General features: G+C 42.0%; 1 protein-coding gene across 3 annotated transcripts in view; it reads right to left on the bottom strand.

The window, feature by feature from the left end:
- Positions 1-1,036: 1,036 nt before the first annotated feature.
- PRKAG2 (protein kinase AMP-activated non-catalytic subunit gamma 2) overlaps positions 1,037-17,766 on the bottom strand; it is a 679,831-nt gene continuing 663,101 nt past the window's right edge. For 2 of the 3 annotated variants that reach the window (XM_085632015.1, XM_085632016.1), the window contains exons 13-14: positions 11,537-11,630; positions 1,037-2,125 (exon numbers count right to left, since the gene is read on the bottom strand). In XM_085632015.1, coding sequence (XP_085488141.1) covers positions 2,094-2,125; positions 11,537-11,630 — 126 coding nt within the window. In that variant the 3' untranslated portion in view covers positions 1,037-2,093. Of the gene's footprint in view, positions 2,126-11,489; positions 11,631-17,766 lie in introns of all 3 variants that reach the window. The other variant, XM_085632017.1, reaches the window with a different exon arrangement.

Below are 17,766 nucleotides of genomic sequence, written 5' to 3'. Positions count from 1 at the left end.
TTATTCACCAGATCTTAGAGCTTCAGTATATGTACTGTCACCTATAGTTAAAATAAACCACCTCTTGTTTGAGGTTGTGGTGGGTGGTTCAGTTTGGTTAATCAAGCAATCTCATACGTTCATGACACCTCGTATTTGAGGATACGGTTGAATATTAGGTGTCAGCCTATATAGTAGGTTTGGCAGACTTGAAGGTTCCTCGACTCTTTTTCCTTCAGGATCGAGTTATCGCCCTCAGGCTCAAATAAAGAAAATTGAGACTGAGGGCGAACACATCGATCCTGAAGAAAAAAAAGAGAGGAACCTTCAAGTCTGCCAAACCTACTATGTAAGCTGGCGCCTAATAATAATCAACCTCAAAGTGGGAGATATCATTTTGTTCTGAGAAAGGTGGTCATATCTTCTGTAATCCACTGAAATGCTTCGACAAACAGTACACACTAAATCTGATGAACTTTGGGATGCATTAGAAAAAAAGAAAATCATGTGGGACAACCAATGATTCAAACAGATTAGTAGTAAGAAAAGACACATGTGGTTGTCTCATGTGATTCTTACTTTTGTGGGTTTTTTTCTTCTTAAAGATCAACTTGTATGATTTTTAAGAAATAAGTATATTTCAATGTCTGCACAGTAATTTGCTGCCTATGTTTTTAATTGTATTAGATAACATTGTTAGGTCTACCTACTGATATGAAGATGAGTTATGCTATGCAACCTTATGGCTTCGTAGAACTATAAGTATTTTCATATGCAACATTAAAGCTCTTTGTAATCTAATACTTCTGTGGTGCCACATCATATTTGACTAGTTACAATATTAGTGTGCTGGCTGGAAGTGGTGTATGATTGTATGACTGCTTTTTTATGCATCTGGTCGTGTGTAATATTAATTCTCCAAAGGGAAACGGTTTGACTTTACACTTTGTTGGATTACCTGGCAGAATTCCATAACCTGTTTTAATATAGAAGTCAACAGAGAGAGCAGCAATTAAGAGGAAACCACTCAAATGAAGTAACTGCAGTAACCAACACATTGGTTTAAGTAGGATTTATTTAATATCTTCAATCTGAAAAAAATCTACATTTATAGTGTAATTTCCATGCCTCCCTCTGCATTTACAATAGCAAAACGTTCCTCACTCTTTGCAATCATATGAAAACAACGACAATGTAAATTTACAAAAAAGAAATCAGCAATCATTACAAACATCATGATTTTACATTTTCATACACAGAAAAATATAAGTTTCTCTGGCACTTCGTTCCTCGATAACTGTCTATTTACATTACAGTACTGAATAACAGTTTTCATTACATGCGTTTGCAAAATTGTGAATGAAGTAGTATCGTGGGCTATTCTATGGGCCACTGCTTTGGCAAGTCCAAAACTTCATATAACTGAGGATTTTGTGTTTGTGATACGAATAGCTTAGTAATGGGTCAAGAAACGCTTGCCATCCAAAGAGGTGTACAAAATATCAACAAAGTTAAAAATAAATAAATCTCTTTTCGGTCTGGTTACTCTGGAACCCAACATTAAAAGAAAAATGTAACAAATTCCATAGTCCTCTCCAATGTTCAAAAGACACTGCTTGTGGCCGGGAAATGAAAACTGAAATTGGTTAACTTTTACAATCCACATACTAATTGTGCCTTCCTTAGCAAATAATGGTTGACTCTAAAAAGCAATGAGCAGCAGGAAGTGATGATCTGCTGTATTGGACATAAGAAAGTACAAGTGATACACCTTATGTCACAATTGCCTATCAGAGAATCACTTTCATGAGCAGGAAGATTGAAGAATTTCAAGACAGATTGTATTTACAGGTTTGGCCTTATGGCAAGTGTTCCTTGATGTGAAAACAAATGCAATTCAGTTTCTTCTACGCAGAAAAGCTGGTCTGTGCCATGCTCTTCTTCTTGAGACCACAGAACCGAAAGGGGGGAAGCAGGTCCTTCGCCCAGCACCGCGTTTCCACTCTACGTTCTTGAGACCATGTTCTCTTCTCAACCGCAGTCAGTGTTCACGAGTCAAAATCTTGACAAACTTTAATTCAAGTTCTATAAAATAGGTTCTACATTCACAGCAGTCACTCCATTTCGCTCTCCTTCTGTTTGGCACCTGATGAGAAGAAAAAAACATTGCAATTTATTTATTCTTCAAAAACAATAGTTTTATTTTCAAAGTTCTCTGCAAACCCACATAATTGTCCAGTAGCAAACAAGGACCATTTCTAAAAATGTTCTAAAGAAGAAGGTACCTTCTGTTGGGATGAGAATGTCCCGTGCATGGTGTACAGTCGTGTTGCCCTGCCCCAAGTGCCTAACTGTGAGCATCTGTAACCCGGGGTTTTGATTTTGGTCCTGCTGTCACGCTAATCTAGCATGTGCACCAAGGCCTTAGGTCTGTCCCTTGATAGAAGTATGGTCCTGGACCTGCCCTTTAGCCTGGAGTGCAAGGAATGCCCTCAATGAGAAACAGTAGACTACTGACCCTCACGTTAGCATAGCACATAGAGCTGTGGTGGCAGTGTGCCATTTTGTGAATACATAGTTGTGACCAAACATACAGCCTATCGGCCCACTCATGTAAAGATCACCATGCATGTACCCAAATCCTAGGGCTAACATTGCAAGTGTATTTTGTGCATGTTGTGTATGTACCCTGCATAGTAGTGTGAATGAGCTGCGGTAATGGAAACCACTGAGATCCATTTTGGAAACTCCTCACATGGCCTTTTGCACAAGGTGGAGGCAAAGTTATTTTCCCAGACGGCAGAAGTGTATTGCTGCCATTCTTAAATTTGGAGGCAGGAAACCTAGACAACTAAGTTAAGGAGACAAGGGTCCTTTACAATTTCAATTAGGCCTTTTGCTGAGCAAGAAAGTATTTATTAGATTCACTGCAATCTTCAAGAGTTGTGTTTGAATACGTATTGACCTGGAACAAAGAGAAATGAGACCAACATCTGCACACCTTCTTTATACTCGCTCTCCTTCGAGAAAGTTTAGCCACAGTTTCGAAATATAGGTCTTCTTTTTGTAATTCGCTCAAACAATCAGATTTTTCCATTATTGCTTCTCCCTTTAACAGATCTACTTTTTGAGTTGGATGCAGTCTATAAAACTGGGAGACAGGATATACGATTATTCTCCACTGACCATGCCAGTGAGCCAGCAACTTATGTTCCCTTGTTGGTACTCCCACCTCTACTTTAACTACAGGTAGAAGAGCCTCATTACGGTTCTTCTAGAGTTTACTGTGCTGCTCTTCGATTGGAGGAAACCACTTATCCTATAGCATGTAATAATTTGTGCACCTAAATTACATTTATAAGGTTTTTCCTTCAGGATATGGTTCCTCGTATTGATTGTGTGCCATGTCTGGTGTACTTCATGGCTAGTGTCCACACTGCTGCATAGCATTCACAAGTACCAGAAGAATAATTGTGTAGATAGAGGCCCCAAGTGTTCAGGCTCACTGTGTATTAGCTAATAACAGATTTATTATTTTGTGGTGTTGTTTACACTCAATGATGCGGATGTCCACACATCCCCTTTAAATAATAATTAAAAAGGTGAGATAAGTATGGGTGAAATTATAGTTCAGACTAGTAAATTACATGTTTTTAACTAGAATAGAAGGCGGTTTAGTTTCAGTTTAATTTTATTTGCTTGATAAATTGCCATTTAGGCAAAACAAACATTTCCAATCACACATTATCTTAGAAATTACCTTTTCAAGATTTTTCACCAGATAGATAATGCATCCTATTAATTCATTCCTTCAGCCATATCAAATTAAAAAACAAAACGATTTACCGCCACCTCTAGCTGATACTGTGGTGACCTCCCAGTGAGGCCACTTGCAAGACCACTTTCTAATAACCCTTAAAAATTCTATAACTTCACTTTTTCTCTAATCATTTCAAAGATTTTAATCAATTTAAAACGTAACACATTTTCACAATTTAGCACCAAAAACTTTGTTTCGTTTGCTTTCTGAATTTGTAGAGATCTAAAAACTGGGTCTAAGATGGCCCTTCACTCCCTTATGAAATATGTGCAGAAAAGAATCGTGTTGAAGAGATAAAATACCGGACTTATAAAACCTACATGTGGCTTCTTCCATTTCCTGATTGGTGGCCCCAACTTCTAGTCTATAAAAGCCAGTTTCAGAGGCCATTTTCGGGTATTTTTACTTTTTATATGAATTAGGTAAGGTTTCCCAGGACTTGCAACAGTGGGAAAGAAGCGGTTTGAGGTCTCTTTCGATAGTCCTCTACATCTCTTGCAAATGTGAGCTCTCTCGCCTGGCGTTTTTCCTCTTTTTACCTGCAAAGACTTGAGATTTGCCAATTTTTAGGGATTTGTCCCACCTCTAATTGCCCTGTTATATGTTGTAAACTTCCCTGCCAAGGGGTTAGGTTTTTAGGTCGAGCCTAGCGCAGCGCGCATGCCCTGCTCTAGGAAAATGACCTCTTGAAATCAATCTGTACTTTTCACACGCTAATGCGTGTGTTTTTGTTGTTGCTTTCTTTCTATTGGTCTTTGTGTGCGAAGGCAGCACGCAATTGGGCAAAGGCGGGTGTATGTCTTACCTTTGCCAGGAACTTTAGCAATCTACGGCTTGCGGTTACTAGCAGCGGCCATCTGTTTTTCGCATGCAGCGGCGGGCACACCACTCCCGGGCTTGTTTTTATCTTAAAGCCCGTTTACTACAGCTCTCTCCCTCTTCCCTCCCCCCACCCCCCACACAAAGTCTCTTGCAACGTCTCCATCTCACCGCCCCACTATTCAGACACTAGATTTCTACGCAGCAGCTATGAAAACACATGTGAATGGGGAGCGGCCGTATATTGCTACACACCATTAGGAAAACAATAAGAGTACAAACGTGTACAAAGGGTACACAACCGGCCACTCTGGCCGTTACGCCACAATTCAAAAGAAGGGTTTCGAAATTTGGCAACACTGCACAGCAGACTAGTTCAGATCCCTAATGGAGCATTGAACTCTTAGCTTTCACAGCCCAAATCGCGCTGTTTTACTTTTCGCATCACTTACATCATGAGAGTCAATCCTTACGTTCTGGCAGACGCACTGGGCTCGTGAGTCTCTCACTTCGGGCTGCTCTTGGCTCAGTCTTTCGGCGGCTTCCAAGGAGAAGACGTACAGGACAGGTGGGCAGTAAAATGTCCTATCCAGCTGTTCCTGGGGTACGTGCTGGCAGAGGTGCAGCAGATCACAGCCCAACACCCACTCTGTGGTAGTAAACATCTCGCATACTGGAAGCTACTGCAAGGCACTCCCGACCACCATGACCGGCAGCCGAGTACTGGCTACACTGGCCGGGGAAAAGTAGCATGCAGCGGGTCGTCGGGACTGGCTTTGCCTCTCTTGCGTCGTGGCATCCACAGCGTCCTGCAACAAACTCTCGTAACCTCTCTGGCCTCAGTCCAAGGGAGCTGTTATCAGGAGCTGAACTAGAGACACCCCTGATCCCTGTTTTGCATGCTGTTGGCAAAGTTTGGGAACAAACACGCACTGCAGTAGTAACAGCCATGTAATAACACATAAAACTGTCTGCCTGAACTTAAAATGTCTGCTAATTGGACCCAACCCCTGCCCCGTTATCCAATAACACAGACCACTGAGGTAATACACATACTCCAGAACTCCGCATGCGGCGTGAAGCTTGGGGTTTGTCATGTCAAGGGGGCTAACTGAGCATTTCATCCTTCCCAGGTTGATGGACTGCGCTCCGCCTATCCTTTAGCAAGCATTGGCATACCCAATAGGTCTCGCTTTAGGGACCTTATAAGTATTTAGTTATGCAGCACAATATTCCTGGTGCAACAACATCAACTGTTGCATGGCTAAACACTTAAAAGGTCCCAAAGGCGAGACCTATTGGCTATGCCAATGCTTGTTCTCCTTCAAATCGGTGTGCTTTATATATTTGAACAAGCCATGGCCAGCTACCACAAGCCGGTCATTATAACTAATATATCTCTGGCAGTATTTGAATATTATATTTATCTGTCTCAGTTCTACTCCTACTGCACTGTTTATCGACCCAATTTGCAGACCTAGACACATTTTCCAAATACTCTTCAACCCTCTAACTGCTGTATTGATTTCACATCCAATATTTCATACCCGTGTTGCAGGAAGCTTGCTATTTTCAGATCGCAGGACTTTTTTACGACTTCCACCGAGTTTTGTCCTAACTCATAGCCCAACTTAAGGAGAGCACTTGTGACAGCATACCTCCCCCTGTCACTTTCTCAACATGGGTCCTGAAGTTTAAGTTTCTTTTCAAAATGACACCTAAATACTTCTATTCCAACACTGTTTCAAGTTGTCGTCTGGCCAACCACCAGTTTGGCCCCATTTCTTAAATGCTTTCAGAAAATCATTATTTATGTTTTCTCTATATTTACAGTTAAGTCATTACGGTCACACAGTGTTTAGCAAATTCATTATTTTGTCACTGCAGGCCCTCCAGAGAGCAGTCTTGGAGCACTGCATTGTCCACATAAATAAATGTGAGGTATTCAGATTTCAAGCCAGGTTTGGTGGAAATGCACGGACCGCCCCCCAAAGCTCCTGGGATGTCTGATATAAAGGTTGAGAACAGCAACAGAGCCAGGATACATCCCTGTTGCAAACGGTTTGTGTTATGTATTTTACAAGATAGTAAACCATTACTTCCAAACTCAACATGCGACCAGGCTCCTTCATGAAGCTGGCTGATCAGTTTTAATAAATCATGCAGAATATTCCTGCCTGACACTTTTTTCCACAGTTTTGCTCCATTTATTTTGTCAAATGTGGCTGTTAGGTCTATATAAACCCCATAGACCGGCTGATTTAACGCAAGGAGATATTTTTCTGTCATTCATTTTAGAGTCAGACAGTCATCTATAGTTGAATGTCGTACCCAAAACCCAGTTTAGCCATAGGCAATATCTCTTTCGATTCCATCCATTGTTCCATACTTAATAAAAGCTTTGTTTACATTTTGCTCAGGAAGTTTAAGAGGGTGATCATTTTATAATTACTGGGGAGATCTCTTGCTCCCTTTTGAGGTCTCACGACTAGCGATGCAGTGCGCAGCACTGCCTACGCAGTGAGAGTCCTTTTGTACGGGGTTTCAAAACGGAGCCTGGAATCGCACACGCTCGTGCGTGTGCTTTTCCTTTTGGCTTCCGCGATTGGCCTTTGTGTGCGTGTTTTTCACAAAGACGGCACGCAATATGCCAAAGGCGGGCGCATTGCTCCACCCTTGGCCTATTGGGGTCTATCACGCGCACCAAAGGCCATGTGGTTTAAATTATCGTGCCCAGACACGGGTGCGATAATTGAAAACACATGTTTCGCAGTGGCGCATGCGCGCACCACTCGCGGGCATGTTTTTTTATTTTAAATTAGCGGTCGCTTTCAGTGCCGCTTGTTCTAGTTTTTCTATTTTTTTTCTTAATGAAAATAGAAAAGCATTTGCTTGCTGAGGTCAGTCTACATGATTACTACAAGAATGTTTAATTTTAATACACATTTTATATCATGGATGTCGTTCGATACCCTCTCCATAGCATGAACCCCAATGTGCAGCATGCACTCAGTAAAATGCTCATGAAAACGAATGCCTGCACGTGTTCTCACTATCAGTGCACATTTCAATGGAGTGCGGGACTATGCTCACTTCACAATACTCACGCTGTGCCGTTTGCAGAACACATCATCGAGCTCAGTCGCCTTGTGCTTTCCAATCCCTGCCCTCCCCACCCGGGCCTTGCCCGCCACGCCCCTCCAGCTGATCCAAAACCCGTCCAGGTTTGCCATTTTGTGTCTCTGCGTCCCCTGGTGTACGTGCAAGTTGAATTTCCGTCGTGTGCATGAACGCAGGGCCTGCCCTGACGCCAGATGCCTGCTCTGATTTTCCGAAGGCTACATTGCAGGATTATTCCCCGTAGACGTAGACACCCCTCTCCCGGCTCCGTGCGGCGTGCGGCGCACGACCTCCCCCCCACCCCCTTGATCGCAGCACGCCTGGCCAGATTACATATCCTGGGTTATTTGAGGGTGGGGACGGTAATATATCTTGGGCGGAATTCCTGATCCTGGCTATTCCCCGATTTCTTTCTTTCTTTTTCTTCAAATGTAGTCTTGCATGCGTTTTTTTCTGGCAGTACTGGCCTCATTCTGCTATAGGGTGAAGTGGAAGGAGGGTGAAAAAGCTGGGCAGACTCCCCGTTTTTATGTCAGCATCATTGGTGGGGGGGTGGACACTGTGGGAGGGTAATCTGTTTTATCAACCACCGCTGCCCGATGTCCCCCACGGGAGGGAATGTCCTACGGTAAGCGCTGTGCAGTGTTCGCAGAAGGCGGGGTTGCCTCTACTCCCATTGATGGCTGCTGTCACTGTCCTTGCTACTGTCACCGCTCTTGCTGCTGGGAGGAGACCTATCTCCTGCAGCTTCCGTATTTTGCAGATTTCGCGAGAGACGGTATTATTTCTAAAACCCAAGAGCTATGTTATGCTTCTGGGCCCAACACCACCACCACCACCATTGCACCAGGAATGGAGGGTGCAGTGCTGAAGGGAGAAGGGTTTGCCCCTTTCACAGTGTCTATAGGTTGCAGTGTTCGCAGGGCTTTAAGTAGGTTGAAAACACGGAGGGGTCCCTCAAAGGGGCGTGGCCGATGTAATAAGGGCGTGGCTTAAAAACACCAAAGCTAAAAATCTGTGCTTAGCATAGTGTGCCGCCCGACTGGTATTCTGCTGTTTCTGTCATTGCATTCAGAAATACAATACATCAAGTAACATTATAACTACAACAAGCCAGGACCATTGGCTTTGCCAATGGTTGTTAGCTGCATAAAATAAATTAGCAAGAACTATGGCTTTGTTGTGTATAATATTGAAAAGACTTCAGTTCTGAAATGATGAGACTAAAATAACTAAAACGAGTCTCTTTGAAGTTACATCAAATACTTTAGGCAGTGTTGCTGCTGCAGAGTTAAGATATTTTCTTATCCTGAGGCTGAGGGCAAAAATGGAGAGCCCGACAGGGACCAGTCTCAGCACCTGCTTTTAAGAACTTCTGGTGGTGAGCACCGGCAGGACCCAGCCCACTAAAGCCCTGAACAGTACTTTCGATTTCATTTTGCTCTCTGTTTTGTACAGTTAAGTGTATTTTCGGTTTCAGAATTCTGCTGTGTCTGCCTTGGGATACTCTGTCCACTAAGTCAGATACTGCAGGGAAGGAAAGAATGCTCTTTTTTGTGTGTTGCTTTATATTATGTGGGAGTTCTACGATCAGTAACAAAAACACGTTGAGTTAATCTGTTGGCTTTATTCAATTTATTAAACTGATAGATCCCGCCTTGCAGCCGTGACGCCATTCAGCTGGTCGGATTTGTAAGTGTTACTGTAAACAAGCTTTCAGAATAGCAGAGCTACAAACATTTCCGTTGATACCATGGTGCTGAAATAAACACTTTTTTTTAGCCAGTGCGGTATTGAAAGTCTATTTTCTTCTATCCTGTGTCTCTATAAATATTATTGTTCCCACCAATGTTTTGCTCCACTTTGTGTCTCCATTATTCTCTCCCATTCATCTCCAGTGCCTCTCTCATTCTCCTCCATTTTACCCCACATTCTTAAAATACACTTCATACTCAGCAAAAGTAAAAAACATAGTAAATTTCAAAGCCAACAGCTCTAACTTAAAAAAATGTGAGACCTATTGCATTGCAAATGCTGGTTATATATTAGGATCCTCACACTATACCCCCTCCAGAACTCTGAAATTACATTTTCCTCTGGGACTGTCTCATTAAAGGGACCCAAGAAACAGGTCCACATATTGGTGTTGAGTTTCAGGACTTACGCTGACAGACCATTTGGCCCATGTGATTTCAAAGTTTTCAGATTCCAATTTGACGCTTCTATTTCCTTTACTGTTGGAGGCGACATGAATGAATGAATGAATGACCAGTACTTATAGAGCGCACAGCTACTCCAGCTGGAGTGTCTCGGCAAGAACAGTTAACACCTGGCTGTCCTACGAGGAAACTTTAGTAATTAAAAAGCCATGTTTTCAACTGTTTTTTGAAGCGGGAGAGAGCTGTTGATGCTCTCAGAGCTGCCGGCAGTTTGTTCAAGGCCTGAGCTCCTAAGAAGCAGAAGGATCTACTACCTCTGTGCACCAGCCGTGTTTTAGGGATGCAAGCCAGGTCGGCAGAGGACGATCTAAGTGCTCTAGTCGGTGTATATCGGATGGCTCATTTCCTAAGGTAGGCGCGCCCTTGCCATGTAGGGCTTTGAAGAAAATAACCAAGGCCTTAAATTGTATCTGTTCCCTCACTGGGAGCCAGTGTAGGGACTTAAGATGGGGGGGGGGGGTCATATGCGCCCTGGGCTTCAGTTTGAGATTCGCCCTTGCTGCTGAATTTTGCACTGCCTGAAGGCGTTGAAGAAGGTAGTCCGGTAGTCCAATCTGGAGATGATCAGCGCCTGCACCACAATCTTCCTGGAATCCAGGGGGAGAAGCAGCAGGAATTTTTTCAGCATTCGCAATAAGCCAAAACAAGTTCCTGCTAGGGCCTGGACCTGGGACCGCATCGAGAGCTCATTATCTATGTAGATACCCAGGTTTTGACTGTAGATTGAGCAATCCTAGGAGGGGAGAGATCTGTGGGCCACCACTGGCTCCAATTGCTCTCAGCGGGTTGGCCGATCAAGACAATCCCAGTTTTGTCGGGAATGCACTTAAGCTAGTTCTCCTTCGGTCATCTAAAAACCTTAGTGAGGCAGGATCGAATAGCCTCCCCGTTGAAGTTTGCACCTTTGTTGCATGTAAAAATCAGCTGTGTATCATCAGCATAAGAGATTATTTTGGTCTATTCTGGAATGTCTGATGTTAGCATTATATGTACCACAATTTCAGGTTAAGGGCCATTTTTTACTTGATATAAATAACCACAAAATATCCCCCTAGCCAGACCTTTCCAAACCATAACAACACTTAAGTGCTGTGGATGTCCCACTTCTTAGCCAACCAGAACCTTACCTGTAGAGTGGTATGCTTAGCAATACAATACCATGAAACATACTCTTCAGTTGGCAAGCAGGATTTACAAAGAGATAGATAGATAGATAGATAGATAGATAGATAGATAGATAGATAGATAGATAGATAGATAGATAGATAGATAGATAGATATCCATATATATATATATGAATATATAAAGAACATCTGTCGGTTTGATCATGCAGTAAATGTGTGAAGTCAGTAACTGTTAATATGATTTTAGTTGAATTGTAAAAGGCCAATATGTATTAGGGTCTCCATACTCATACAGACTCTACACACAATGTTTTAATGCTTAACTTTTATCACTCATAGCAATGGCTAGTAGTGTGCAGTGCAACAACCAGGCAGTCAACACCATGCTGCGCTGCATTCTACTATACCTGGAGATGAATGTGTAAAATCACAAATCAGAGGCTGGCATCTATACCTGCTGGTGAAAGCACAAGAGCTTGTAGAATGTCAGAAAGGGAGATGATGCCCACGATGCTACCAGCTTCATTTACCACTACCAGTCGGTGAACCTGTAAGAAATGAAGGATTAGTCAGATTAAAATTCTTTATACCATAAATCTTTTGATGCAAAATGCCATGTTCACTACTAATGATGTCCAAGTTATACCTCACAGATCAATGTCAACTGTTTGTATTTAAACTAAGTATGCTTCCGCTATGCGAACTCTCCATGACATGCATCCTAGTTAATAGGAAGCCAATGACAACTATCTCCAAATAAATTCAAACAAATCCTTCCCCAAACTAAAAAACTACCTGAAGGACATTGAAAAACAGAGGATTTTCCACAGCCTCAAACTCAACACTTGCAATAGTGAGCTCCTCAACACCAACCAAGTCAAGCCATACCTAAAACGTTAAACATTTGTAAGATTATCCATCTGCACCAGGAATGAACAACATTCTTAGAGAATTCACATTTATCGAAAGTTTAACAAATCTGCTATAAAGATGGAAAAGGCTAACAACTTTAGATTCTTCCTCTGCAGAAAGAAATGTTTCTCTAACACAATTCAAGTTCAAGACTTTACCAGATACATTACGTTGGCTCCTATTTTACCAACCTTTTGCTGAATGCACTCTAGCCTCCGTTCAATAGGTTCCAACAATGGTAGGTGCCACAACATTTGCATACTTTACACCACTTATGCAGGAACTATGGTGGGATCCAGTGGAAGCACAGTCTCACTTCATACCACCTTGGTACTACTACCTACCAGGCGGCTAAAGTAAACATGGGAAAAAAAGCAAACCAAGCAGAGCACCTATATAATTCTGTTGCTGGGACCAACCACCAAAACAGATAAATGTTGTTTTCTCTGACACCACAGGGAATAGGCTCTAATTCAGCAAGTTCCTCAATGTCTCCCAATTCATTATTAAAAATCAAAACATTCTTTTATTCTACTGTTTGACTCTCACCCTCATTTCACTCTACCAATACATATTTCATGTTCCTACAGTTATCATTTGGCATGCAATGTCCTTGGGCAATCTGTTCCGCTGAATTCTTTTTCATTCCCTTAACTTAATATTGGGCTATTTACTCGTATGTAGAATTCAATGTAAAGAAAACTTTAAATTAAGATACGAAAAGTTGGAGCAATACCTAGAATAAAGAACACAACAAACTATAAGGTTGTGTGGTTCTGTCAGAGTAATATACATTTATCAACACTCACAAGCATCTCAAAGCCATGATTTAGGGCTATATAAAAAGGAAGCAAGTATCCTGCTTAGCTTACAAAGTTTATACTGTGTAGCATAATACCATTGATGGGTGATGCCATTTGAAAAGAATTCCAGAACCCATTGGTGGTGCTCTACACAGAATTAACAAAACACCCTTGCTGCCTGATTCGTTCTGTATCACAGAGATTAGCAGCAGCCCCTCCCCGTTTACATGTTTTTAGGTCAATCCTGGGCAGCGCATGTGCTGCTCTGCGAGGCATGCTGTATTAAGGTAGGGACTTGAAGCTCCGCACACTCTCCGCCCATATTTTTCATTGGCTTGCGTCATTGCCCACTGTAAACTGTGGCTCTTCATTGGTCAACAGGCTTAGTAGTCCCTCCTTTGTACTCCCTTGTTTCCTTTTGTAACCTCCCATGGCGACACACTGTTACAAGTGTTGCTAATTGGTAGTCTTTAATTACAGCCTCCGAGCACTGTTTTCTCAAATAGCTTTGTCCACTCCTAACGCTTTTAAAAAAATGTTTACAGCTCAGGTGCCGAACGCATTTGCAATGCAATAGGGCTCATATTTGCGAGAGTTTAAGCTATTGGCATTGTAAATGAGAATGCCTTTTATTTATCTGTTTTAAAAACAACATAGAAATAAAAAGAATTGTCATTTACAATGCCAATTGCTCAAACTCTCGTAATGCGAGACCTATTGCATTGTAAATGCATGTTCTTCTTCTTCTGATTCTTGTGGCAGAGGTGCAAGGCTGATGACCATACATTGTTTCATGCTCTGAACCTGCTCTGCATTAAAAGAAGATAATCCAACTTTTCCCGCTATCTAGGTGCCATTTCAGCTTTGTTTGACATGCTAACGGCCCACAATCTATGATGTATGTATATGTGTATGGTGCATGGTGAGCAAACAAACGATGAATTTAAACCATATCTGTGACTGGAGGTGAGTGTTTCACAATGTTCAGCATTCAATCCATCATCTTTTTGTGTTGCCAACATATTTTAGAAAGGCATTGCCCTATGTTACCTAAGGCCCCACTGACCAAGGCGGTTTCTCAGCTTTGGGTAAAGGAAGCGGCCTGCGCGTATGGAAGCACCTACCATTATTGCTGAGCTTCAGATCACAGACACTCGACCCTATACAATGCCACAACAGTGAAAATGTATCCAGAAGCATGCTAGCTATCTACTACACCATATCCAGTACCCATGGAACAACCTCCTCTCTTGCCATCTTTACTACAACCATTCTTACTTTTAGAGACCATTGAGGTGATAACCTTTGCAAAGACAAAAACACCCAATTAACCTATGTCCCCCTTCGCAAGCTGCAAATTTCTACTTTTCCCTGCTCTAGCATCACATGTGACAAGCTTGGTAAATGCTTCCTTCCCGCCTGTTGAACCATGCCATCACTCCCTCTTCTCCTGGAAAGAAGTCCACAGGCCCGAAGATGCTGGTGAACTATATACCATCTCCAACCTCTCCTTCTCCAGCTTGTTTATAGAAAGAGGTGACAAGAGCATCAGCCTTTTTACGACCACCAGTCTGGATTCAGCTCTGCATAGCGCACTGAATCTGCCTTGGCCAACATTAGGAAAGAACTCCTATTCTCCTCTATTAAGGACAAGAACCCAGCTCTTACACTCTCCTAAACCTCTACTGACTGACACAGTTGACCACAAATACTGCAGGAAAGGCTTGACCAATATAAGGGCATATCACATCTGTTTCTACTATGGATCAGATGGTTTCTAAAGCCATAGCCAATAAGTGAAGAGAGGGTTGGCAAAGTGGTCACCTACTAAATGTCTTGCAACTTTCTTCAGAGCTCCTTCCCCTCTAATCTACTACTCTACATTTAGATATGCCTTCTGGCTCAGGTTCCGGAGCTATATCAGCTTACTTTGCAAATATATGCAGATGATACACAAACACTTTCAGGTGGATAATAGACCAGAAAACATACCCAGCATTACCTCGTGCCTGGACAATTTGTTTCACTGACTGCAGCAGAGTTTTCTCTGCATGAATGATAAAAAGAGATCTTAGTATTAGGAGCACTGGAGTAGGATTCCCAAAAGATACTCCCACTTCCCCAAGCCAACCACTGGGTTGATCTGTTGAAAATCCTTGTTGCAATTCTCCCAATAGCAACTTTACTCTGGTCCCACAACAAAACACATTGTCAAGCTTCTAAGATTACAGAACCAGGTAGATAGAATGTACTGAGAACTCCGTACAAATGACTATGTTGAATCTGCCCTTAAAGCACTGCACTGGCTTCCAACAGATGAGGATTGAATTCAATGTTCTATGTTCTCTACACCATTCAAAAAAGCATCATCCGCGAGGGGAAATAATTTTTGAAATACAAGTATAAGCCGATATACCCGGTGACAATGGAAATGTTACAAAAAAACTAGTGAATGTACTAAAGTGGCATGCTCAAACAGCAGTCCTACTGCAGACATCTCCCTTAAGAATTCAAAATATAATCAATAATAACACCACTTTTATCAATTCTCAAGTGAAAATGGTCAGAGAAAACAGAGGCCCAAACTGCTTAAAAAGTTCAAGTGTAAACAGTTAAGACATTCTGGCAGGAGATACCAGATGGGTAAAAATTTGCAAATTTTGAGTCTAATGTCTTGGTGCTAAATAATTTTGTAATTATTAATAAATACAGATTGTATTGAAACAGCATTAGCAGTCCTTTATATAGCACAAGCTGACATTAGATGGGGCTTTCAAACATGGTTACATTACCCTTAGAAGGCATGCATATGTATGTAGGAAGGGATGGAAAGGGTGTAGAATGGTAAGACGTGCAGAGTGTAGGGTTTTGGAACAACTGAAAATGTGCTGCAGTCATAATGCAGCTGGCTTGATGCAACAAAATGCATGGATAGATACAGGTATCTGGAAATAATATTAAGGGTGTGCTTAGCAAAAGTCACAGGCCAGGGAGCCGTTAATGCAAATGCTGACAGATCAAGTGTATATGAGTGCAGCTGGGTATGTGTAGGTGTCAAACATGAAGACCAGGCGTGCTCTGATCACTGTTCAGCAATCAACAGACACGGATAAGAGATAGGGTGCAATTGCATCTTGCTACATACCAGGATTATGGGAATCAATTCATGCTATTTACTAGCACTATTGGTGGTTGACCAATCGACAAATCTGACTTGCTTGTGATCGACCAAGTCTTTATTGTGCAACAGAGGACAAAGTGGTCATAGGCACTACTAATGAAGAGGTAGTGACAGTTTTAGAGTTCAAGAGAAAGATAAACCTTCGAGTCAAGATTGGTAAATGTTTGGAATTTCTATCCAGAGACGGAACCTTTGTGCGATAACTGACATAGAAGGGTGAAACAGCCATTGATTTCTTTGGAGGAAGGTAAATCTGATTCCATGTAGATATGGTGGCGGATGTCAATGCCAGGCACAAAATGCTGGGAAGATCGGGTACTGTGATGAAGGAGAAGTTTTATTCCTACACTGGTTTTTTTATACAGCTTGGGTTAGTCTGGACCCTAGAGCATTATCTCTGGGCTCAACCAAGCTTAACATTGCTAAAACGCTCACTGCAGCATGAGCACACAATATTTCAGGTTCTATAGGTGCAAGGCAGGTTCTAAACTCAAATGGCAGTTTATTTTCTTATCAGCAAGTCTTGATTGCATGGACCTTCTCCACAGCCCTACAAATGTTTTCTTAACACCTTAAAGGGACACAGCCATGGATTCTGTTACTAGTCGAGACCTTTTCATAGACAGTTGTCGAGAGTGCCAGCAAGCCAAAAGGTTAATACAGGATAAGTAAGAGGGGCCTGCTTACATTTAGTCCTGAAGACAGCTGGCATCTCCAAATGTCCAATCAAAATACTTACATAATGCATTTTGCCTTTCAGGAAGACAAGTTGCATTGGTAGCCATTTGAGAGGAAACTGTAATTTATTTCATTTTATACTGCAGTTAAATGGTCCTTGCCTTAGCACGATATGACAATTAGATATTACACCTGTTTCTTTATTTTTTTATGAGCATCACCTTTTGTTCAAACCACAAAGCAAAAGCACTTGTCCAAGCGTTGTTTTTTTCTCAGGTCACAGCTTGCCCTACTTTAAATACATCATAGTTTCAGCCAGAGCACAAAAGGTATTTCCTGGGAATGTGTAATGAAAGACAGATTGCACACTTGCCTATACAATTAATTCCAGAGGGAGGGGGAATTTAAAGGAACAGCACTGGGACAGTCCGCTATCTCCGAATACCAATAACCTTATAAAGCATCCCACAAATTTACGAGCTTCATACATACAGGGGTTACCCCGGCCTGGGTGTCTAATCTTGCATGCATTTTAACACTCACATGCAACATACAGTTAATGTGATCAAGGCAGTACAATTTCTACCCACTACACGGACTGACCAGCGAGCCAACAAACAACTCCCAGTGCGATGAAGGGAGAAAAGGACCTCTTCACCAGCACTAGAATTCGTTGCCACCACATATCAGTAGGATCTAGCATAGGGATGATAGTTGACTTTTCTAAAATAACTTCTACTTTGGGTAAGCCCCTACTGCTGGAAGAGTATAGCACTCTGCCAGTGAACAATACACAAGAATCACAGAATACTAGTAAAGAGACAGTGCCAGTACAGTTTAAATGTGGAGCTGGCTGTCACATGGACTCTACACCAGGAACGTTTTACTCAACATAAGGTATGTCTGAGTGGTTCCACAGACGAGCTGGTAGGAGAGGTTTCCAGAAAAGGGAAGATGGCTCTTGGAGCCCAGCAGTTAGGATGGTTAATCCAAGTATGATGACAGAAAGTGGTTAAGGATCATGAGCATAATGAAGTCACAGGAGGTTTCATTTAAAGCACAGTTTGATATATGTAGTTCCTATGTGAGAACAAAAGATTGTGAGGCGAG

Source organism: Triturus cristatus, chromosome 10, assembly GCF_964204655.1.
Source record: "Triturus cristatus chromosome 10, aTriCri1.1, whole genome shotgun sequence".
NCBI lineage: Eukaryota > Metazoa > Chordata > Amphibia > Caudata > Salamandridae > Triturus > Triturus cristatus.
Note: the sequence above shows the minus strand (reverse complement) of the source record. Positions and strands in the feature narration are given on the sequence as shown.